We start from the raw sequence: 26,983 nt of genomic DNA on the forward strand, positions 1-26,983 counted from the left end.
ATTTCCTACCCTTGTGAACGCACAAGATAACTGAAAACCAACTGTGTGGTGTTCAGTGTGTCTTCTCTGTGAGGCGTGGGCTCCCAGTTCAATGTTCAATAACCAGAGAAGAGAGAATAAATCTATGAGGATTTAAGATTATGATCAAGGGAAAACCCTCCTGAGCCAATGGAAACGCTGGTACGCAAGGTCTGGAGTGATTACATAATCATCTAATTAAGCCAGAAACTTATTCCTATAAATGGCACCATTCCCGTTTGATTTAAAATGAGACGCAGCCAACTACGTTTTGATCAAGTCTCATTTATGCAACATCAAAATAGCACTAGCTGCCTTCTACATAAAAGGAAAAAAAGGGCTGAGTGACATCTCCACAAGATTCTTATTTCACCCTAATCCACAGGGTAACCCAAGTGATTAAAAATGAAACAATGTGTTAAGTCAAAAAAGCCTCTTAACCGCTTTTGGCCTTGGCTCACACACTCTGTTAGAAATACACAATCTAGAAATATTATGTACATATAAAAATGTTTTACTGATTTTTTAAAATAGCTCACATTTTAAATATCTATTTTTATTATCCAACATTTCACCTGCAAAAGCAAACACATCCTGGAAAAGGACGCCACAGTAGCTACAATACTGAAGACTTATGCTTGTACAGCATCAGCTCCGCTGCCTTAATACAATTTCACATGACATTCCTAACACTCAAACAAAATGGGCAAAATAGTTTACCAGAATACCCACATTTTTGTTCCATTTACTGAAAGGAGTAGAGAAGCATTCAGAATTCCTACATGCTCACATGCACACCTCAGCCATCCACACACATCATTAGAACCTGAGCAGAACAAGTAGTTTAATAACACACTGCTGGGAAAGGCAGGGCTCAGATTTATGTAAGGACATGCTATAAAGAAGGAATAAATTATTTCTACTGCAGCTTTTAAAACAATTCTACTATTTTTGAACACTGTAAGAACGAAAATAGTATCATATTTAGAGTACCACTGCAGAAAGAAACAGTGTCATGTAGAGAAATGTAAAAAGTGTATAATCTATTACTGTACATTTATTTAGTTACAAATCAAACTGATGAAATGTCTGCACTTACAGTTACATTTCTAACATAAAATAGAAGCAGCATGCCAAAATAAAGAATACTGTCATTATAAGACCGTTCAAAAATTCATTTACATCAAGATAAAGTCACAGGCAGCAAGAGCCTACAGCATGTGGTCTTTCAGCACCCCAAAAAATACTACAGCTGGTCTTGTTAGAGAGTTTAAAAGTAGGTGTATGAGTATTTTTTAACTTGTCATTAACCTTAGTGTACATGGGTGGTAAGCAAAGAGATTATCAAAAAATACATGTTTTGCATTACTTTTTTTCTGTCACAAAGCTAGAAATTAAAATGTGATTAAAAGAAATTAGAATAATCAAATACCATAGAGGTATTTGATTATTAGTTTTATTATAGTATTAATGTTCATACTAAGGCTTCTACTTTCTGCTACCTCTTCCCAGAAGTACTTAGAGTAATATTGCTAAGGCTTGCATTTCAAACTATTCTCCAATTTCATATTCTAATCCTTATATAAGTCCAAGGTTGGCCCCCACCCTACACAAAAAACAGCTGTTCTACTGTCCAAGATATGATGGTAAATAAGGAAAAAAAGAAATATTTGCAGCTGTGCCGCTCTTTGCCCATGTTTCCATTGCAATTTCAGGAAACAAGAACAAGTACAGGGACAACTTCTGTCAATAAGCACAAAGTAGTTAAGAATACAAAATGGATTATTCCAGTAGTGTGTGTGTGTATATATATATATATATATATATATATCTTGCAATACTGACAATTTTAAGTGCAAAGTGGTCACACCCCATTTAGCAGAACAGAGGGTAAATTTTGCCATCTTTAAGTAAATAATCAACTGATCTGACTAGACTTATGGAAAGCAAGTATTTTTACAAATTAATTATTTCTAATCAACACAAATGTAAAGAGTTCTCCCACATCAGATGAATTGCTTAGAACAAAATATTCAACTTTACATAATTATTTAACATGAATATCAACGTTAGTGGTCAAAATTACAACTCATAGGTAGAGCCTTGATAAAGCATGCTCCAACAGGTTATTAAAATAACGAATAGTTCAATTTACTCTTATCTTTTGGTCCTGGACATCCACTGAAAAAAAAAAATCCACGTGAATGGTAACAGAAAAAAAACTCCTCGTGGTTATGTAAAAGAATATAAAAAGAATCAGAGTAGAAATCTACATTTTATTCCCACTTCAATTAGGGCACAGCTCTAAACACCATTAGTTACAAATTAACAGCATAAAAATGTTACTGGTGCATTATTAAAAACATTGTTTCATATGATACAGGGGGCTTATATGGATGTAAATAGCATTAGCTGCTTCATTAAAAATACACCATTAGAATTTACTTATTGTTTTATTAATCTAAAGGAAATTAGCATAACTGTATCCATGCTAATACATTCACTACTCTCTTTTTTTATTCGTGGTTTTATCTTCAGATAATAATTCTCTGTCTCCTCTCATCCTCTGGTGTCACCCCACCCTTAGACACGCCTGCTTGAATTTTAGCTAACAAGATATCTGTGTATTCGAATTCTTTTACTAATTCTGATTCGTATTACCTTGACAATAATGCAAAGCGACAGACAAAAGCAAAGCAATAAACAAAAGCCCTGGAAAAATAGACATTTAGTCACTATTTCATTCAAATTTGCTAAATCAAGTCGATAATTAACCTGCCATTTACAGCACACTCTTTGCAAATCAGGCAATGGTGGTAACTGAGGAAATTAATTAAGCTAACTTTAATTTCATTTTGCATTTTACATTAGCTTGGCAAGTTAAGGTGACAAATAATAAAGATGATAATAAAGTTCCACCTACATGAATTCTTCTGAGTATTCTCAGTGCCTCCCGGAGATGACATGGCAGTAAGAAATAAGCAAGTAAAAAGAAACCCAGCACTGGTCAAGTGAAAGCTCCAGTTACCAAGCAGCCCCAGTGATGTGCATCTTCACTGATGCAGAACAAAGACCTTTGCCAGAAGGCTGCTTTTTCAAAGCAGTGGTACCGCGACGGGCAGTTTCCGATGGGTCCCTCGCACGCAGATGCAGCAGCACACACATGGATACTTCAACTCAGCGCCTCCCCAGAACCTGAGCACAAGCTCCCAGCAGCTGGGCTCCACCAGAAATGCAGGCATGTATTTGGGAAGATACCACATGCTGCTGAACCAAGGGGTGCTGCAGAGACTGAAATCTTCCCAGCGGGATATAATCTGATGACATGCAGCTACAGCATGTGTTTATCTGGCAGAGAGCTGGAAGCGTCTGAAAGTGATTCAGGAGCAAGGGAAAAGGTAAAGAAGGGTTCTGAATTCTTTTTTTTTATTAGGTGATGTTCACAAGGCTCTCCCCTTAAAGTGCCTTTCCTTAACATGGCTTAGCTCAGATATTCCACAAGCCAGATTACATACTATTCTTACTTCACACATAAAATATTAAAAGCCTTGGATGTGATTTTTAAATAAACTAGGAAGAGTATTCTCTACTGAAAACTGATTTTTGTGTATTACATATACAGGCTACATTTTCATCAAAAACTAAAAAAAAAAAAGGTTATGCAGTTCAGAAAAAAAAATACAGCAACAGGATATGACTGAGAATCTTCGGCTCTGGTGATGCTGCAGTTACACAACAGTGCATTTATGTTTCAAAACCCGTAAGGCATTCCTCAGAATTGGGAACACTGGCACACGTTGCCTCTTCAGTTTAGGAGGGTGTGCAGTGGTGCCAGAAACCAGGATAGCCATAGCAATTCCCTTTTTTTACTTACAAAGATCACATTTTGAGAACCTTCTCTGTGACAATTCTCAAAATACAGAGTAGGAGCAAAAGGCAATTATATAACAAATACATCTCCAAGTGACATCATTAAAAATAAAAATACCCAGAATGTTTGGCCTACAAAACTCAGGTTTATTTAACTGGTGAAAATAACACCAAAAATATCTATGTGAAATATTAAAAGAATAATAATAATAATCATGAGATAATCCCACCTCCAGTCTGGACTTTGGTAATTAAAGGATGAATTCAAGTTAGAGCTGTAGACAAAACAGGCTTCTATTTTTTTCTACATCAGTCATTTAAGCATTTAAGCAAGGGACAATTAAAATATTACACCTTTAAGTATTTTCTTTTCTACATAAACTGAGTATGACAGGACTTATGTTCCCATGAAATTATTTCCTATTATCTACACAGTTTGCTATTCACCCTGGCAATGACTGAAGAAAATCCCTTTTGTCACCCTGACCTCCTCTACTCCTGACAAAACCAGGATTCTGCAAAGGCTGACTCCAGCACAGGGTAAACTTCCCTCACAGGCAACAGGAGCTGCACCTGCACACTCATGAGGCATCTTATTTTAAGCTGCAGTGATGCCAAATTTGTTGTGATACATCTGACCTCTGAAAGGGCTTTTGACATAGTGCAATACTAGATTACAAAGAGAGTAGGACTCAAGGAAAAGAAAGAGAGAACTACATAAATGCATCACTATTAAAATTTGTTGGGAAGATAAACCAGCCCCCTCAAAATGCAAAGCAAAGACGAGGTGAGAGGGCATATGGGTGCCTCATGAAAAAAAACCCCGCAAGATTCTCTGAAAATGTATGTAGATGAAGCAGAATTTAATAGAAAGAAGTGTTCCTGCTCTTCACTCTTACCCAGTCAGAATTAGCATTAAAAAAACCTGATAAACACAAGGTTTCAGAAGTATTAGTAACATTAGCATTCTATGGGTTATATTAATTCATTTTCTGAATAGCACTTTCAGGTGACAGCCATCACATAAAATCCTGAAATCTAGTTGAGCATGGAGGCTACAAACTGCACTGTCGAATCTGCAACATAAAAAATTATATTACAGTCAAACACACAATAAACCAAAAAATAAAAATGAAAAAATAAATAAACAAAAAGGCATTTAAAGCATTAAACCAGAAGTGGTTTGGGGCAGAAGAGACAAAATCAAAACTTATCTTTGATCAGCCAAGTTACACAAGCACACACCATTTATTCCAAGGAAATCTGATTATCTAGTTTGCCCATAAATAATCTGGTCTCTCCATAGCATCCTTTTGAGACTTCCTTTAGAAATCCTACTCCCTATTTAAGCTTTGAAAATTCAAGTCTTTTTCCAATATATAGCCACCTTAGTAATGAATTAAACAAAATGCCATTTTATCACTGAGATCCACCCAAGGCTGTATTGACACTACCTGTTTTCACCTCACCAGCTGAAAATAAAAATAATAATAAATATTAAATAATAATAAAAAATGAGCAAAAGGAAAATAATTCCTCATCATATCAAATTATTAAGAGCTGGGGTTGTTCAGCCTGGAGAAGAAAAGGCTCTGGAGAGACCTCACTATGGTCTTAAGGGGGCTTATAAAAAGGAGAGAGAGGGATTTTTTTTTAATGGGCAGATAATGTCAGGACAAGGGGCAATGGATTTAAAATGAAAGAGTGCAGGTTTAGATTGGATGTTAGGAAGACATTCTTTACTCAGCGGTTGGTGAGGAACTGGCCCAGGTTGGCCAGACAGGTTGTGGATGCCTCATCCCTAGAAGTGTTCAAGGCCAGGCTGGATGAGGCTCTGAGCAACCCAGCCTAGTGAGTGGCACCCCCAGCATGGCAGGGGGGTTGGAACTATATGATCTTTACGGTTCCTTTCAGTCCAAACCATTGTATGATTAAGTTAGTTGACAATGCAGCCCTCCTTTTGGCAAAGCATAATGGAAATTGGCTTTCTGACGTAGTAATCAAAGGTAGAATTGTAGATAATTTTGTTTCTATCGTTGAAATATGCCGAACCTCCCCTTTTTTTCCTCTTCCATTGAAATGTAAATTCTATTTCTTGTATAGAAAATATTGTCTGTCCTGAAGACTTGATGCTTATTAACATATTAGATAATAAGTTTGTTCCCAGTCATCTGCAAAATAAATGTGTACACAAGATATTATCCACTGTAGTTTGACTCCCAGTCATAATAATACTTAATCCAGCAAATGTTTTGCTGCCTTGGCAAAGGCAGCTAATACATTTTCAATTACACCTCATGCTCAATTTGTGTTGCCAATTCAGAAGGAAGTCACATTTTGAGTGTCAGCAAGAGACAAGCAATTGCTTTGGTGTATTATCCCAGAAAACTGAAAACTTCCAATGTTCCTGGGTATGTATTCATAGATAGGACAAGTTCTCAAAGGATTCCAGTAAGTTTGATAACTTGGCCAAACAGAATCAGATGTGCAACCCTGCACCATCCACCCATGGGCTACAGAAATGTACAACTGAAAGATCACACATACATTTCAGTGTTGGTAATATCTGCCCAGATGTATAAAGATTCAATTATTTACTGGGGAGGGCTGAAACCAGTGAAAGACCAAGAGTGAACTTTCCTTAAATTATGCTATTTAAAAGGATTTTAAAACAAACCCACTATTTTTTAAAAGGCTTGATTTTAAGGCCATATCTATTTCAAGGAAAGCAAAAAAGAAGCAAAAGTAGAAGATACAAATAGCTAGATACAGTCCTAGAAATTTTTAAAACGTGTCCCGAGAGTTAAACAGATGCAAGAGTCTGCAAACTTGAAAATGTAAAAAGCAAAATCAAAAGCAAGGTAGCTATAAGGACACTTTAGGATCTTGTTTCCTTCTCCATCTGCCTCACCCAATTACACTAAAATGGAAGACTTCAGGAGTTAAACTTACTTTCCTTTCACTCAAGGTTTGATCAGAAGTGCCCAAGTCTCAAATCTTTCTGTTCCCTAGAGAATGGTTATCATATATAAGAGTCTTGGTCAATTCTTGCCACAGACAACACAAGACATCCAAAGTTGCAAGGCTCTCCTTCCATAGCCTGGATGGTAAAGAAGCTAGTAAAACACAGTATTAACCAGAAATCTATCAGGATATTTTCAGCTTATAGCAAAATAATGAGGAAAGCCCCTGAAATCTGAATATAAACCTGACATTTTAATTCCATTTTAGCTTTACTACAAAGAATTAAGCAATTCTTTCCCAGCTGTTTTCTGGTATGACAAAGTAAGAGTTGAGCTACAAGGTTTAAATATTGCAGTTTTGGACCACAGAAATGTTAAAGTAATCAAACTCCATGTGGCTGGAATGAATTTCTACCACAATGTCATCTTACTCTTGCTCAGAAGAAACATACAGGATTATGTGCTCAAAATTGCAGCTCAACTTCGAGAGCAGCTACATCATTGAATGTATGAGCTTTGTCAACCATGAGCTGTAAAGACCTCCACTGCATATTACCCACGCATCTGGAAGGCAAGATGAAGAGTAGGAAAAAGGAGTTTTGTTTTGACAGCCATCAGAACACAGCATGATAAAGAGAATCCCTAGACTGGAAGAAAAAAAAAAAAATCAGTTTGACATACTATTTGTTAAAGTGAGTAGATTTTAAAAAGTGGAGAACAAAGAGGTGGAGTCAACAGACTGCTCCAAATATTGTGGGCTCTTAGCAGAGGGAAAAATTAAAGTTTGGATATAGACATATTTAAGCTCCTGATAAAAGGACTGGAAAACTGCAATTTCAACAGTGGTATCTTATATGCATGAATAGGGATGACAAAAAAATCTGCATATCAAATGTGACCCAATGACTTAACTTTGATGGCAAAAGCAAGAAAAAACACCTCTTTATTTCACAGGTCACCTTCTCAAGGAACATTTTGATAAAGCTCTTAAAACTTATCAGGCCTTGTTTGGGAGAGACCTCTGATTCAAAAGGCTGAAAACGTATTTTGTTGTAGGGTAAATAGAAGTGCTGAAAATGGTCATATGACCTTGTTTCCCTGAGCTTGAATGAAACTAATCCTGTTAAAGCTTAGAAATATGCATGACTCAGTAGCCAAAGCCATGTGCTTATTTGCCCTTGCAAATTTGCTGTCACCTTTCATTGTCCGAAAGTGCTGTGTTGCTGATCTCTAAACAGCCTCTAGTGCTTTAGCTTTCTTTCCAGAAATGAACTCAAAACATTGCATCCTAAACTTTTAATAGAAAGGGACTTGTATAAACAATTTTAAAATCTATCATGTATACAGTTCCCATTTGGATAAATTAGAAGTGAACTTCTATTTCTGAAGTAAACTCAACAGCATATGTAATAACATATGCATTGTGCAATTCTATTACTTTTAGAACTTTTTTTTTCCCCCTACTCTCTCACTGCTGATTACCTACCTCATTATCTGCTCCACTCTTCCATCTTCTAATGAGATTAACAGTATTCTGTAACTATTTACTACACAATCCTGGCTGCTCTGGAGCTAAAGAAATGTTAACTCAAAAAGGAAAAAAAATAAATTAAAAAATGGTACCATGTGCCTAGAAGAATGATGGAATTATTTGAAATCTCTGTTCAGTCATAAATGCACCAGGTTTCAAGTATCAGGAGCAAATAACCACGTATGTGCTATCTAATTTCCAGTTTTTCAGCTGTGAAACGAAAATGATACACACCCTTTCTAAACCATGCAAGAGCACAACCCATCAAACACTAAAATCAAAACCACACAAAAATATCAACTAAAATTAACTCTACTATTGCAAGAAATTACCAAGATTCAGAACAGAACACTTTTCTTTTTTTTGCATGTTTATGAGTCTCGGCCAAGACAGGACAGCACAGAGCATAAGCCAGTTCCAACAAGCACTTCTCCAAAGACTGAAATTGGTGCATGCTAGGAACAAACTTGCAGGCTACTCCATATGGCATACCAATGTTTCCATTCATAAATCCATCATCTTTTACAGCAAAGACCTCTGAATGATAAAGTACTAAAAAAAGATAAGGAACTGGGCAACCTTTGAGATGTTCTGTCCTGGTTCACACTCACACTTCAGGTACACAAATGCCAGTGCTGCAGCAGTGTCAACAAAGACACCACACACTCATTCCCTGCCTTCTTCAGGGAGAGATGTTTAACACAAAGAAGCAGGAAAGCTTATAACCTTCACTTTCTCAGCATCACAGATTATTAAGTAATAATCAATTTCAATTACTCTGTAATAGAAAACCCTTGTGGTTGAAAGAAGAGAGACCAGAAAGGTTTGTTCTGCCCCTGCACACTGTGGGTGCAGCAAACAACAGAAGGAAAATGTCTGGCCCTGTAAAAATAAGTCTTAAAGCAAAAGGAAGACTAGTAAAATCTATTCCTTACAATGAAATAGAGTACAATCTGCAATACCAACATGAAAATGGCAGGAACAAATACTAAAACATTGACAAATACAAAAATAATTCATAATTTCTTAAAGTAGTATTACACTCTTATTTCATGCTCCTTAAAGGTAGTAACAAGCAAGAGAGTTAGTGGATTCTCAAAACTTTCCAACGCTGCAAACAGGCATATAGACATTCCTTGTTAGGGCCCCTTCTGGATGACACCTGGTATCTCCAAAGAATATATTTAGAAGGTCAATGAATTACTACTTTGTACCTTGGCGCACACAGTGAGAAGTTGTAAATGAAAGCAGAAACAATTCTGCTTCTTGGTTGTGTGAAGGCAGATTTTGTTTCAGTATTAACATAAGTAAATACTAGGTATATACAAGGGCCCTAGCAATGTTTTTAAGGTTACAGACATTTGAAGATTTCACAAATTTACAGACTACACTTGTGTATGTATTTGTATTTACACATCCACAAAACTCCAGGGAAGTAAAGTTTTTAAAACAGAGCTGAGAGGTCTGTGAAGCTACCCAGAGGCCTTGTGAGTCACAGCTGCACTCTCAGGGTCAGCACGAACATATAATTCACATTTTTTTCTGTATTCATTGTGCAGCTGATGGGATGCACCACTGAATTCAAGTTTCTAGTGCTGTGCTATTTTGAACCTCAGACTAGGCCAGTATCTTAATTCCAGTAAAACTTACTTTCTATCCTGAGCAAGGCATAAGAACTCAGCACTGGTGAACATGAGAGTTGCATTTGGATACTGAAAAAAGTGCATACAACTCTCTTTTAACCGTTCTAGCAAACATATTAAAGGAATTTTTTTGTGGTACTTTAATTCCTGCATATTCAGATAGAATGATCTTGTATCTTTACGAAAGATATTTTTATGCAAGACATTTACCATCCTTATATCCTGGAAGCTATTACTTTTTAGCATATGGTATTCAAATTCACAAATAACAAGTTACTATTAAAAAAAATGGCATTTCGGGTTTTTCCATTGAAACAGATTTTAATGTACAATGATTTCAAGTGCAAATGCACTAAAAGATGCAAGTGTATATGAAGGTATTTTAAACAGTTGTTCTTTCCTAGACCCTGCGCTAGGGTCTAGGAAACATTCTGTTTCATGAACAGAATGTTGATGAGGACATTTCACTCTGGACAGTCATGCAAAGATAAATTAGTTGAGGCTGTAGTCTATACTTGCAATATTAAAATGTAAAGAACCATCTACTCAACTACTTAACATGTTTCAGTTGGAAACAACTTTTCCTGGTTTTTTTGCTTTTTAGATTACAGTGTTAGGCTATCAACTTAGGACACACTGCCTGCCCTTGCTGCTGCCTTTTCCTTCCTCTGTGACAGGATTCCTACAGACATCCACCGAGTTATCTCGGTGTGCTTCATCAACCGGAACTAAAGCCAACCAAGTGACAGATCATTTTTGCCAAAATCTAGTGAGCCCCAGAAGCAGCTCAAAACAGGAAACTCAAATAGGAGCCCCAAGTTAGATCAGGCAAAGCTGCCCTAGAACCAAAACATCTGCCATTATGTAATGAATCCTTCACAACAAGGAATCTCCTACTCTCCCTACTTCCAAGCAGCTGATGAAAGATACGGCAGATACTCAGATATTAATGTAAGGTGCAAAAGGCCAGGAAAAGACCAAATGAAGCCAATATAATGAATACCTCTACTTCACAATCTAGGTTGACAACAAAAATTCCAAGATCTGAGAGCGAACAACTTAGTAAGTCAGAAACCCAAGAACATTTCCTCCAAGCATGTATTTTCAATCAATTGTGCACCTGGATTTTTAGTAGTTTAATCCCAATTTCCTGGGAAATGTCAGGCAAAACAGTGAAAGTTGTTGCCAAAATCAAAACACTGAATCTGTTGTTTATTTTAAACCTTCTTCTTGTCATCTTCTAGAAAGAAATTAGACTTGTTTGACAAGACCATTCTTGAAATTTTCTTAGCTATTACTCTCCTCTCTTCTGTCAGGTACAAGCTTATCACCAGTTCACTGTACAAAACCCACACAAATTAGGCTGACAGATGTTTAATATCCATTTTCCAAGATTCATCCCTCTAGGCTTATCCAGCCTTCTCTTGGCTACCAAGACAAGTCTTTCATAACCAGTATTGGAAATCTGTATCCATTAGAGAACCTGTTGCTTAGTTTGGTATAAATTTCAAGGTCAACACACAGCTAGCACATTCCTCTTCCATCAAAATAATTGCCTCTGTAAAATACTTACTGTCAAATAATGTTAAAGTCTCTATTAAAATAAAAAGAGGCCAAAAGAGAAATTACTTTGGAAACCACTCTCCTGGCTTCCAGAAACTCATTTAAAACACCTAATCAATACAAACAAAAAACCAGGATTCACTGTTCTCACAAGCACCAGATACTACAAAGCAGCTGCCTTGCTTTGGATCAGAAGGAGCCTGGCATTATGTTCCATTTTATATTGAGTTGCTCTGTGCTGAAAGCTGTCAAATCAATCAACAAAAGGGTTGGTTTGGCAAGTTACAGGAAAAGTGACATTTTACATAATCTGTGTTGCTTATCTGTTACTGTAACTGTTATTTTCCTTTTGTAGCATCACATAAAGATGAGATAGTAATGAACTGAAAAGGCAAAGGAATGCAGCTGATAGAAATTTCCATCCCTGCTTTCAATTTCAAGAGACAATTGATTGACATAAGTCAATGCACCTGACTTCATTCTCATAAATACTAGTCACAAACCCACGTTCTAGCCAAAGGAAAAGACAATAGCAATTCTCAAGCTGATCAAACATTAACATCAGAAGGTAGAGTAAGCCCCAGTTTAGGATTTACTGAAAATGGGATTGTGTTCCATCTATGTACCACAGACAAAGCAATAATACATGACAGAGTTTCCAGCCATTACATCATATATTGGACAAATATTTGTATATATCATCAAGTATGTCCAACAAGTTGAGCTACAAAAATTAAATTTGTCTGATAGCATAATACTGTGAAAATTCCCTAGAAACAGCTAGACAAAAATCTAACATGTAACAGCCTACAACATGTGCCAAAATTATATCCATGCCAGAAAAGACATCAACCAGTTGAAGACAAAGCCCTAAACTTCAAAAATTGAACACCAAGGGAAAGGCTTGAGTTAGACAAGGGAATCTCTGAAACCTAGATAAGACAACAAAATAACTGTGTTCTCCCTACACTTAGGACTCTCCCAAAGAAAACAGCAGCAAGAACAGGTAAAATGAAAAATAAACAGCCTGCTGGGTCAACATAAAATTAACATTGTCAAATGAAGAAGGACAACAGTTCCTTCTCAGTTTCACACAAAACACAAATGACTGTAACCCTTACAAATATTTAGGTAGAAAATAAAAATAGAATTTACCTTTGAATGTTTCCAGTTCCTTCCTGTTGGAGAAGAGCAGAATTAAAAAAAAATAATTAGAAATACTACAACTAGAACTACAGGATTTATTTTACATGTTTTAAGACTCACTAAAAGACGAAAATCAAAGAATCTGATTGTCACCATATATAAGGGTAATATTACCATGTGTTTATCTAAAGCAAACAAAATCAACCAGTTTAGAAATTAGGCCACCACTTCTTTATAAACATGCACAATTATACAAATACTGCACATTTGTATCTAGCTACATAATTTCCAGATACACGTCTCCAAAAATAACCAAGACTTCTTAAGGCTTTAGTTACTAAAGCATCCTTTGCTTAGCAGAGCTTTACCAATTTACAGCACAGTAAATAACAATTAGTGTCCCATTTTCATCAATGCCATTCAAAAACATTTTGACAACACTGTTGGACAATATCACTCACTCGGTTAAAACAGAGACAGGCAAAGAGACATACAGTGACATTCCTCAGAGGAGAGGATTTACCAGAGTATGGAGTATGACAGATAACCCATAGTACTCATGTACCAGAAAGCTAAGAAATTAAGTTAAAGATAGTAATACCTTTTTTGCCTTCATACCAGGCCACCCTCCACTTTTAGAAGTTATGCAATTGTGACTGCAGAGGCTATAAAATGAAGGGAAATATTCTCTCTGTTTTAAAGAAACTGCAAAATGCTCCAATTGTCATTACTACAAGATAGTAATTCATCATGAATTTAAAGGCTAAAGAAGAATCAACTAAGCAATAGCTTAGATAAGGCAGAATGCTGGCCTTACAAAACACTCATTTACATCAAACTTTTTCAGTCTGTGCCTCACAGAATGCCTAGTTAAATTCTGAATTTTGAAGAAAAAGTGACTGTAAGAAAAATAAAGACTGAATTAACAGTTGTCCAGATAAATTATTCTATTCACTATCCACAGACTAAAGCACCCTTCAGTCACCTACCAGAGACACTGTTTCACAGTACATTTGCTATACCACAACAACTCCTTCTACCCCTTAACAGATGATGCAATTCAGCATTTACTCTTGCATCAAGATCAGACAAAACTCTCTCAAAGATGAAAGAATTTATTTTCTAAGCAGGACAAAGTATTCTAAAACAAGCAAGAGAATGCATTTACCTCCACATTTTCAGAGAACATCCCACTTTTGTAACCAATGTTAAATACAGGTTTTTGAAAGAATGGGCGCTTTACCAGGAAATAAGCTAGAGTGTGATTCACAGTGAAGAATTCTATTAGTTGCAACTTCCTGTAAGAATCTATTTCCTTTCCTGCTTCTCCTTCATCCCTTTCCCAAGCTAGTTTCTCCCTTTCATATCAGAGAAAAAAAGCTACTTTACAATACCTGTGATTTCCAGGTTCGTACCCTAAAAAATTTTTCCTACCCTGCATACTCTAAGCACAGTTACAAGATTCTTAAACACTCTCACAAGTTGCCCTCCTTATTTTTTAATAATGGCACAGTAGTTGAGGCAACAATCACAGGAAATGCTTGTTTTCCATGGACTGAAACAAAACCATACTGGAGGAAACATCTTGTGAAAGTAAGAAGCAAAAAACTACGTTACTTGCACCTAAAATCAGGAGATTTTATGACACTTGTCCACAAAAGGAAAGATGAAACAATTACTGCCATTGTGTTGAAATAGGTTAGTAAACAAGATCATAATACAGTAACCAAGTGACAATCACTGATTTTGTCTAAATCCCCAGAATTTTCCTTTTCAAAATCCATCAATATTTTTAGGGTTGAGATGCACTAAGATGCTGTCCCTATAACCATATATATAATTGCCATTCATTAAGAAAGTTGGAAACTAATATTTGACAAAAATTTTTTCCAACACATACCTCTGAAAATTAGAAGTATCTATGATTAGCATACAGTAAAAATACAGATTCAAAATTTAAGGATCTGTACTTCCTAGTATCCTCATACCAATTCAGCCTCAAAGACTGAGGATTTTTATTTTACACCGCATGAATTAATCACATCTTGTGGTTTCTCAAAAGACTTTCAATAAAACTTCCATTTAGAATTATATACTAACGTACATGCTTATTGAAACCATGTTGAGCATCAGCAGCATGGAAGATTTTAAAATTTATTTATTAAGTCAAATTATACAAATAAAAACTTGGAAGTTTTAAAATTTTAATCCTAAATCTCATTTATCGGCAGGCTTGGTAAGAACATGACACTAAACTGAAAAGTGGAAAGGAAACTGACTTGTAATGATATTGGAAAAACAGATGGCTTAAGAAGATATCAGTACATTTTCTAGTTGGGTAATTAAGACCTTGCACACAGATGTACAGAAAAAATGTATAACAGTATCACATTTCTCCCCTTTATAAGTAAATAAATATTTTTGTATTTATTGATAAACTGTCAGAAAGAAGATACCTCCTATGTCTTCTCTAAGAGTCTAGAGACAAAAAGTCATCTGCAGAATACACTGAACTCACGTTAAGAATTGAACTACATATTCAGAACACAGACAATATAAAGAAACAGCAATTTGTGAGAGTAATTAAAATGAAAAAGAGTAAACTGAAAACAGTTTTGGAAAAGTGGCCTTCAAAGCAAGGTTAAAAGACAAGCAGGAAGAAACATACAAGGCAATTGAAAACACTCCATAGGGAAATGCTCCTGGATTTTAAAGAGTTTTCATCCAAAAGAACATTCATGAACTGCACAGATGGATGAGATAACCCTTTCCACTACTGTTAGAAGAAAAATACACACCTACCTTGCCTCTGGCCTTGCTACACATGAAAGCTCTTGAAGCCCAGCGTGAGCTGCTCAGCATCTGTCCAGGATTCAAGGAACTCCCATGCTGAGTCTGACCACTAATCAATACAACTACCTGGCATCTGACTATATGCTCTTCGGCTACTAAACTCCAGGTTACTGACAACAAACCTGGCTAGTTACTCCTGGAAGAATACATTTTACCTTTTTACAGTTAACAGTAAGCTTTCAGAAGAAAGGACTGAATTAAGAGGCATATTACAATATAAATAGCTCTTTTCAGTGAAAGATGAAGTTCAGCATCTCTGAGCAAGAAAAAAAGGCTAAAATAACAGGCTACCGTCTAATATAACCAGGCTATAAAGGCATGGAGACACTTCAAAAGTAATCTCATTCTGCATGCAGAGCAGTTTACGAATCCCAGCCTCTTTCCTGAGATGCAAGAGGCTGTACAGGATCACCCAAGTGATATCCATGAAAACTATCTGGCCACACATAGAGGCAATAATGTTAATCCCTGCCTTTCCAGTTGCTTGTTTTCATAAAATAGATGGGGGGGGACTTAATTGGTCTGTAAAATTCTATACGAGTCAAACACAGTTACCAGTTTTTAAGTTACCTGGAATGTTCTAATGACGACACTGTCTGTGGTCTCAACTTCTTCATTTACAGAAAAGTTGAGATTCAGGGTTTGTGGTGAGAAGATATAATTATGGAGACAACAGGTGAAACAAACGACCTACACTATATGACTTGTCCCACAGAGTAACTGACATGACCAGTTAGAATTACAATCTACTTAGAAGGCAGATACAAATTCCCAAGGACTTTCCCATTCCCCTCAGGCTTTTCATTGCGTTGTTGGATTAACCCTGCTTTAGTCACTGAGCAGATGAGATGGACACTAGGAAGATTGCACTGGTATCACTGACAAACAAAAATAAATCCAGAAAGAATAATAGGGGAGGACCAGGAGGCAAAACTGTCCTGCTCTAAGTTACTGATATCAAATGGAATTTGATTTCTTTAGCAACAGTAAGAAAAAAAATCTCAGGTTCTACAGTATCTTGCAAAGGGCTGTAACACTAAGATCAATTTCCTAAGTGTAACTAAACATCATGGAATTTAGTTAAATATCTAGGAGACTACAGAAACACCACATTCTTTACAAAGATGTCAGCAGTCAGAATTGACCATTTCGTATTTTATCCTCAAGAAAAGAATAGGCAGATAAGAAAGCAAAAAAAGTCATAAATGAATGTCAGGAACAATTTTTTAACACTAGCTCTAAAAGTAACAGTCAGTAAATTCCAACTACTAGACTCATATATAAACAAAAGACAGTATCAAGACAGCATATGAATGGTAAAAATTGAGGATTAAATTTAAAAGATTTTACAATAATATGTGTTAATAAATTCTGGGTTGTAAATACTATTTACAAAAAAATACATTTGAAGAAAGTATAGATGCTTATCAGCAAATTAATCTAAAAATATTTATGGCACCTAACAAGATCCAACCCAAAAAGTGAGAAATGCTGCATTTCCTCTGCTATGTCTGGTACAGCTAAGTTTTCAAAATTATATATTAAAAAGAAAAAAGAATCCTTCCACAGCCTGACTCAAGCTTTAGTAAGCTAGAAAGCCACCAGAAAGTCTCCTCTGGGACTTTCCTCTGGATGTCACCAGAAGTAAAAGCCAAAAAACTGAGAACTCAAAACCTGTGTCACTAGCACAGTGCACAGAAATAATTCAAGTCCTTTTTTTTTGTACTTAGGATTATCACTTTTGTCAATCCCGACACAAAACTGTTTTCCCCATCCCTGAGATCGGTTGAGCACCCCTTTGAGATACTTAGGCCAACTACTACTTTGAAATACACTTGAGGCTGAAGCAATGAAAAGCCTTTAAGTACTGAAAAATCAGTAAAAACTAACACTATTACTAAACTACTGTTAGAATTGAGCAGCAGGCCAGGGTTTCTATTCATTTGAAGAAACACTGAAGAGAGGTCAGCATTCTTCATCATGAAAAGTGACATTTTATCCACTGAAAGAGAAGAACAGAGAACTAAGGCATTTAAATAAAATTGCAATGGAGATTTTTTTGCTTCCATACTCATGCAGATACAGAAGTAGCTGAAGTCTGTTTTCCAGAAAAACTTCTACATTAACTTCAGTCCAGCAGATGGAACAGCGAATTTTTTTAACAGAAACGACATTAACTGGCAATCAAGTTAATAAATACAACCAAAACCAAATACTACCCTAATATATTCAGCAGTTTCAGGGTACAGTGAAAGCATTACTCTTAAGATGTTTTGAAAAATGAAACAAATAGTTATCTTCATTAAGAACACTAGGAGTCATCTTCCAGGCACTATCATTCAAAAGGACAGTAAACATGAGGGAGATGGCATTAAAACTGTAAGAAAATGGTAGAAGTGAAATCATTAAAACAAGTGTTGCCCTCTGCTAAGAGACTGACACAGACCATTTACCACTGGAACCATTCCAAAATGGAATGTTAAATGTGGAATAAATGCTTAGCTCCTTCTAAAAGCTGATGCCTTCAGATGTAAGATTTTGCACAGGACAGTTTTTATGCTTTTGCTTTCATCCTGTTGTTATCCAAAAAAAGGGACAGTTTTTAAATTTCTTTTTTTTAAAACTTTTATCTTAGTATGCAATGTCATTGGATCACTAAAACCTACATGTATCAATACAGTTTGTTTTTATCATACAATGAAAATTTTAGGAACCAAAGTTTAAAGCTGACTTTTGAGAACAGAAAATTAAGAGAAGCTACAATTTGAGAAACTACAAAGAATGTAAGAGAAGTTGAAGAGAAGGTACAAACAATTCCACCACCAAAGGCCACCTCCACCATCAACTCCACCAATTTCTTCGAGAAAAAAATGGAATTCCTGCAAACCTGTTTTTGGTAAACAGCCACACAAGAAACTGCAGACCTTCATTTAACTTGTTCATCAATTTCCCCAAAAGCGTTAAAAAGAAGAAGAATGACAGTATTTAAAAACTGGCCAAGCTTTATTCAGTAAGTGACATACAGTACAACCCTAATTCACAGGAACAAGTAAGTACAAAGAGCTTGTGACTCCATGTGCAATCTTCATCTAAAATTCTGAATGTGGTTCCATGCAGCACAAATGCAATTGTGCCAGAGAGAAGTTACAACTTGTATCTTCTTCAGGCACCCTCAACATATCCCTTTGACGTAGGAATGCAAAATCTCCCTCACAGAAGAGTTGCCAATGAATGCATTTAATACTTTCTTTTTTTTAAGCTACTTTTAAAAGAATTTGTTTTAAATGCAAGTGGAAAGGAATTATGAAAGGTCTCAGGAAATAATTCATAGCAAAGAAACACAGAATTTATCAGGAGGCACAGCACAGAGAATGAATTTTAGTGTGGTAATGACAAGCACCTAAGCCCTGTTCTTCTGCCACTAGCCACAATGAATTAATTACATATATAAATAATGCATTTTTGAGGTGAGGGAGGGTACAAAATGATGATTAAGGCAGCCCTGAACCATCTGTTCCTATTATTGGTACAGTAAGTCTGGACAAAGAATGCCTGGTATTAACAGCTTGACAGGATTTGCAGATTATGCCCACTAACAAGCACCACGTAAAGGTAGAGATAAATTATGCAGGATTGCCATAATGTTTTAACATTTTCTAGGTAATATTATTAAAAGGTGCTGCAGGATACAGAGGATCCAACACAAACATTCAGTCTTTTATTACAGGTCACAAAAGCCAAAGAAAAATATATTTTATTTGCCTATTCAAAAGAAAACAAAGACTATAAGGAGAAGGTAAGCATCAAATCTCTTTGTAACAATGTCATTGTGTCCCTGTATCAAGCAAAAATCATCAGAGAAAGGGCAAAATTAAATCAACTCAAAAGTGACATAAATTATAGTGCACATTCACACTTTGCAAATAAGAGAAAAAACTGCCAAAACCCCCGCAATCTTCAAATCTGCTGTGTGTTCAGCCTTGCCCGATGTTTCCAAATACTGGGAGCACTGACGGGAGTAAAATTCACTAATAATGAAGCAGCACACTCCTTTGGGTTTGGCGTATGCAGACTACTGTAATGCAAGAGTTCTTGCAAACAAAAGAACGTTCAGAGCCTTCAAACTACAAAAAAAGTGAAGCAAAATTGTCCATGAAACTCCTCCAAAGCTTGTGCAAGTCTCTTCAGGATCAATAAGAATTCTCATTCCGCGTGTCTGCCCAAAGAAGTGCAACAACTGATGGCCATAAAATTAATTCCAGCCAGTTATCACCATGAAAACACTTGCTGCTCATTGTGCTGTATGCAAACTCATGAAAAAGGATAGAAAACATCTTTGCAGCACAAGTGCAGAAACTTATACAGTGCCTCATGAAAACTCAAAGCCAGTCATCCACTGCACATCTACCATGGAAACTGCCCTGAATATAATAAAAGTTCTGCATCCAATCTTGCAAAAATGTTTATTTAGGTACCCAGTTACATGGAGGTGTAGCAGCTCCAAATCTATACCACTAAGAGACTGATCAAAAAGAGTATGGCATGAAAATTTACACTGATGAAAATTTACACTGACGAAAATTTTGATGAGAACTATGAAACATGTAGCTGAGATCCCAGAAATAATTCACAGTACACTTAATGTTAGAAAGAAAAACATACTTGTTTGAAACATCTGCAACAAAGGTGCATATACACTTTTTACATATAAAAAATTAAGTTTAAAAATTACATGTAAAGTTTGAAAGGGTTATGAAGGTAAAATTTAAATGTATCACTGCCAGGTGGGAGGGAATCATCACTGAGGATGCTGTACAGTACAGAGTACTGCTCTAGCCTGCCACTTGAGGAATGCTATGGGATCTAAACAAGAGCTACAGATATGGAAAGTTTTTTTTAATTTACTCTTCAAATGTTTGTGTTGGTCAGGGCTAAGATAAGCCACCGTATCTACATCCAAACAACCCTTACTGTTCCTTTTGTTCCCAAAGCAATTAAAAAGAGGAATAAAGTCTATAGAAGAAAACAACAGTAACTAAGACATGTTCTTACACACGTCTCTGATCTACGCAATGCTATTGCCATAAATTTTATACTCTTTTGAATGAGAAAGTAAATCAAACATTCTTCTCCCCCAGAAGCACTGAAGCGCCATCATGGTATGGCAATGCATCCAACAAAAACTATGACAACCTGTCCAACTCCTCACTCACTGCACTAATTAGGAAAGCATGGGGTTACACATTATTTGACCACAAATAAACCTCTAAAATACAAAAATTAGGAATAAATACACATTTAAAGACTCATTTTCTCTTCAAATAAAGCATTTGTTTAAATCTCATCAAAAAGGAAAAACAATAGTCCCACTAAGGTTTGAATTTCAGATTTTTACATTTATTTTCCTTCTATGTCTGTTCTCAAAGCTGACAAATACTGAAAAATAGAGAGGGGTCTTAAACAAGATGTCCTTAAAAAATTAACATTCAGACAATTATGTTTCAACTCAAATAACACACAGTAAAATCTATTCACTCATTTCCAATGACAAGGATTCTGCTATTCCCAATGTATTCCTACAAAATGCTATAGTTGGGCAGCTCCTTTTAATTGCCAAAATAATTAGAGGTTTCTGTTTTTCAAAACATGGTGATCTCTCTGAAATGGACACAAATGGTACCAAGAGCTTCATAGGAAGTGTAGCTTCAGGTCAGAAACATTTTATCTTACACCACAAGGCTGCCACTCAGGGCACATAAAAAGACGACACAAAAGTGAGCTCCTGACAGTGCTTCCTAAAGGACACTGTGCACTTGGGGAAGCACGAATTGCCACATGAGACTAAAGAGATACAGAAGGTTTTCTGCAATCAGAATATCCTCAGCAGGAGAATGAAGGAAAGGGAAGAAGAACTGTGCTTGAATGAAAAAAGACAGGAAACAAAATGACATGGTTTAATCCTAACATACATCCAAAACTGCAGACAGACTAACTAGAGAAAACAAGGGTAGAATCTAGACTTCATACAACAGCACTGGTACCCTGATCAATGGATTTAAACACAAAAAAGAAAATACTAAAATTCCAGAGATAAGCTCACAAAAAAAACCCAGGCCCCCCAAACACCAGGCTTTTAAATAACTTGGGAAAGATCCTGGATTGATGAACCTACTTTGAAATTAGTACTCAACACAATGACAAAAGGGAAAAAAATTGATCTGTTTGAACTGAAATAAAGTTGCTCTATTTAATAGGGAGACTTACTTATAAAATAAGTTCCCACAGTTACCATAAGCTGCATTTCAGAGGTTTAATGTTGACCTAAAGCACCTTCTTCTAAGTCTTTCATATAGGATTTTTTCAAAAGATTTGAAATACATGAGCCTCTAGCCTAAGCTCTACAGTGACTTTATAACAACATTACGTTTTGTTACGTGCTTAAAATAACCAGAGTTTCTAGAGTTCATATTCATCTCAGTTTTCATTCCTATATTGTCAAAATACATGAAATACTTTTTTTTTTTCCAAACACAAAACCATTCAGTCCCTGAAAATAATTTTTGTGCTAAAGAGAGAGCATAGACTCCTGAACCCTGCCCCCCTTGATTCTTTCAGCTGGTATCACAGTAAAAACCCCAAGCACTAAAGAGAGGAAGACAGGACACGAGTTCCAAGCATACACCACAAATCACACTCACGTCAAGTTAACCAGCTGCTCACTCTTCAAGTACCTACAGTGGCAAGTGTCCTTCCTGTAATTGAGCTAGCACTTAATTTCTTACCTAAATAAATACAGTGGTAATGATCAACCAGAAATTACCTGTATTCTTCCTGTTTTGCTAGCTCTGACCAAATGTAATCAGCTTATAATTACACTAAGTAGCTTGCTTAGCATTCTATTTATAAAACTGATTAGATACTACTAAGCAGAGCAGGCAATGGTTTAACACTTTATTTTGATGTTGAAAGCAGAGGCTATGGGAAAGGGAGCAAGGATGGCAGAGAGAACAAAATCCACTCAGAAAACTGTAGAAAGATTATTATTTGGGACCAAATCTGTTGCTTTATACACATTTTAAATTCGTGTTATTTGGTTCAATAGCACATATTTAGAATTTTGGAATTATTATCCTTAAATATTTAGATTACTCAAGTAGGTCTGAACAAGTGAATATTCAGCCATACTGTCTGCTGTTGACTCTTCTTGGAGAGAGAATATGGAATTGCCCTGACCTGGGAAAGAGAAAATCCAGGCTGCAGGAATATTACAGACTACTGCTGAGGCCCTGTCCTGAGGTTAAGACAACTGAACAGAATGTGAAAAACTAAAGGGACATGACGTGAGGAATTGCCAGATGTGACAGATAACATAATAAGATACTGACAAAAGCCACAGACAGCACCACTAGGGATGATTGGATTTTACAGGTGTTTAAAGGGGAGTTTGGTGAGAAACAGCCAAATTTCACAGAAAGCTGAAGGGGAAGCTGTAAGGTATTGGAGGCAGAACCTACAACACCAGCACTCCTTCAGTAACTGGATCTGTAACACCATAGAAGGCTAAGATTCCCTAGATAACACATGAGGACCAATAGTGAAAAAGTAATCAGGGGTGAATAGGTCTTTTGGGAAAAGACTGGGATTTAAAAGAACACATAAAAATAGAAAGAGCTACAAAAATGGCAAGAAAGGTCAAGAAAAAGAACACAGATAAGCTAAGCAAAATGTGGCCAGTGCTGTCTGGCACAGTCCTGCTCTTGATCACTACATCCTCATCAGAACTGTGAAACAAACCAGTTGTTCTGCCCTTACCACATGTATCAAACTTCCTTCCACAACCAAGGAGGGTGCCAGGGTGCTTCCCCTGGCTAACAGTAGGACTCCTGCCTGGACAGATCAAGTAACCTGGTTATCCCCATGTCAGTCAACACCCACATCTACCCACCCCTCCCTAACAGGCTGTCAGACACTGTCTTTTACAAACTGCTCAATTCCACTCATTTCCTAATTTATATAATGAATGTAATACTGCTTTTCTTATCTCCTTATATTAGGCTATTTTTGGCACTGGCAGTAATAAAAATCAAGCAACTCAACAGTTTAAGTCATTTAAGCACTTAATATTTTTCTCTTGCTACTTTATCTTTTAGGTAAACCTGAAGCTCACGAGTTCAAAGTTCAGAATTTTCACACATACTGCTGTAAGTTGAACTTCGATTCCAAGAATTAATGCCCTGGTTTTCCAAGTAAGAGAATGGCAGGAGATTAATACCTTTCATACAGAGTGAAAGGCACTGATATGATATGATATGATGGAACTGAAAGGAAGATAGAGGAAAATTCAGTTCCTAAACTGTCAGGTACGTGGGAGAAAAAAAAAAGAAATCCATAAACCAGGGCAAGGGATTAAAAGAAACATCAATTCATCTGTGCTTATTAACAACAGCCCTTATTCCAATTCTTTGCAGAGAATAATAAACATGACTTCATCTTAACAACAACGTAGTGATAATTTTCCAAACACACGTACTCTTTATTCATCACTAAGACATTCAATGAATCAACTACAAATTTGCAATGTCCTGACTATTGTTTCTTTAAAAGATTAAAATAGAAGGGATTATACTCTATACGGAGGCGGGGGGGGGGGGGGGGAAGGGGGGGATTACAAAAGGTTTATACTATATGCTAATTTCTATTTATAACAATTGTTCTATTTACCTTTTTGTTTTCTTGTAGTTTTCCAGCTGTAATGTCTGCATACATTTGTATCTTTCCAATTCACACTGCTCACATAGTTCCTCAAGACACAGCAGATGATTCTCCATTTCCTCAAAGTTCGCCTCTAGCTGGGCTATAAGAAATATTTGTATGAATATCAAATTGCATCAACAGACAGACAACTCGCCTGAACAGAAGCAGGATTTAGTAAAGGTAAATAATTAACATGGTAATAACTACACACATATAAAAGGCTCCAAAAGATAAACAAATCTCAGCCCAAATCCCACAGTAAAGAGTGGCAGCAGAGCCACGTTGAAGGGAGATCTACCTGAGGTTCCCTTGTGGTAAGATGCTGAACCACTCTATTTGCCCCAGCATCGTGGTCTCACAGGTTTGTGGTCTATATTTGAGGAAGAGAAGCATGCAGGACTCATACTTTTCCTTCTTGAGCAGACTGTCAATTTAGCCCTTCCTACACAGTACCAGTCCAAGGAATAAAGCTGTGCTGACCAAAGCCAAGCCAAATCTTCATTTATTCAAATGAAGCAAAAGTAAAGCATACGGGAAGAATTTTAACTTTCACATGGTCTCATGGTAATATAAGTAAATATGTATTTATGTCTCTGAAGACAGACCCTTTACTGATAGCTAAATATAGAGATTTACCTATTTTACATACACGTAAATTTTACGATTAAATCTACCTATTTTACAAACACATCTCTAGATCTCACCTTTAAACATAATTGCTCAGTCTCAACTTCAAATAGATCTTGTCTATGACAAGTCTTGAGAAAACTGATCTCATCTCATAGCTCACACTGCTTTGAGCAGAAATTCCTGAGGTCCCTCCTCATCTGAATTAACCCATGTGAATCTTGTATCAAAGGATTACTCTCCCTGACAGTGATTAGTGCTAAATTTCATTTCTCTCCTCAGGATTCCACAGTGGAAAAACTATCTTCCCAAACCCTGGCCAGCTAGTCACTCTGGGATGGAACTGTGTAAATTACAGGACTATTATTTGTCTTTTTGCCAGGATTTCTCCTATACCAGAGAGAAAGTAAATTGCAGGTGCAAGAATAATTCACATTTTTACAAACAAATAGCAGCCAAAGTTAATGTATTTTGAATGCTCAAAAGAAGGAAACAGTAAGCTGAAGGCATCAGTCAAATCTTCCATTCTGGATTGGCCATTCTACTTGAAGCCTATCTTGGACTACACATAATTTCAACTTCCTTAGCCATTGCTCCATTATAAATAGCCATCCTAAAAAGGTTCCCCTAAAAAAGCAAAAGTTAAGAGTTCATAAGCAAATTTCCTAGGGTAAATATTCATATATTCACCTTACTTAACACGATTTTTTTATTCTCTAACAAGTAAGATCCACAACAGTAAGAAAGGGAAACATGAATCATATAATCAGCAAATATTTCCCTTAATTATTTGCCTGTATACAGATCACTGAGGGGACAGGGGAGGGACTGGCAAAAAAAATAAAGAAAGGCAGTTGACAATTAATGCAGAAACAAGTCTGAGAGGAAAAAAATGTTTTCAGTTCTACATCTTGTGATGTGGAACATTCATTGTTTACCACATACTCAATTTTCTCTCACAAAATCCTGATGCATTCAAAGTGCAGTATCATGGTTACAATTATAATTGGCAGGCCCTTTCTGCTTAAGAAATGGACTTCTCTGAGTGTATTAAAATCCAAATACTTATATTGTGCTAACTTGCTTTTCAGAATGATTGCTCCCTTATTAATCTGCAAAATTCTCCAACACAGCAGGGCTGAAGACAATTTTGTAAGGTACCTATCAACCACTGTTTTTTCCACTTAGAAAACCTACCACCTGCTTTGCTGTATTTGCTATTGAAATAATATTAAAAGACAACAACAAAGGACAGGAAAATAAAGAAGATAAAGAAAAGTGAATTCTAGAGAGCAACTGATTCCTAGCACTAGCATTTGAGCAGCCTCTAGTGGGAATTGCAGAAAACACCGTGCTCCTGAAGAACAAGAATGGACACTAAAGATCTCACCAGGAGGCAACAATCCTGCTTTACTGCAACACAGGTTTCAGAAGTTTTTTTCCTTTCTGAAGTGAAAGAAAAATTGCATTTCACAATAAGAGTTTGAAGACAAGCTCTGGTGCAGTAGCACCAGCTTCAGCTGAGAATTAACATCTCTCTTACCCAAAAGAGAATATATGAACTGTGCATACAAAGGCAATACCAAACAAACCCACAGATTTAATTGATTTGAAACTTAGGCTGTAAAAAACCCCATCTCCTCTAAATCTTTTTCAGATTTTAAAAAATATATTTACCTCTAGATTAAGAATTTTCATGTATAGCAATATGCCACACTTGGTAGAAATAGTATTTTTTATTAGATAGCTGGAAAAAATAACTTGTTCTTTAGGTCACATCACTCCAATTATAGCCTGTATTTCTTACATTACCACAAGTGTAACAACATTATTTGAAGCTTTTAGTTTTAATTCTTCTAAAGTATGTTTCAAGTTTGGTCAGATGACATTACATTGAATTATCTTCCATCAGCACACACTGTTTTTCTTAGTTTACCAGCTATTAGATATTAAAGTACTTACTGAGAACACAACAACTTCAAATTTTTTTACCTGAAACACTTTCTTTCTAAAGT

At 36.2% G+C, this 26,983-nt stretch overlaps 1 protein-coding gene across 2 annotated transcripts in view; it reads right to left on the reverse strand.

The window, feature by feature from the left end:
• The window catches only part of DTNBP1 (dystrobrevin binding protein 1), a 64,070-nt gene that overhangs the window by 23,599 nt on the left and 13,488 nt on the right, over positions 1-26,983 (reverse strand). For both annotated transcript variants that reach the window (XM_010402892.3, XM_010402891.3), the window contains exons 6-7: positions 24,309-24,441; positions 12,744-12,766 (exon numbers count right to left, since the gene is read on the reverse strand). In XM_010402892.3, coding sequence (XP_010401194.1) covers positions 12,744-12,766; positions 24,309-24,441 — 156 coding nt within the window. The remainder of the gene's footprint in view (positions 1-12,743; positions 12,767-24,308; positions 24,442-26,983) is intronic.

Source organism: Corvus cornix, chromosome 2 (genome assembly GCF_000738735.6).
Source record: "Corvus cornix cornix isolate S_Up_H32 chromosome 2, ASM73873v5, whole genome shotgun sequence".
Lineage (NCBI taxonomy): Eukaryota > Metazoa > Chordata > Aves > Passeriformes > Corvidae > Corvus > Corvus cornix.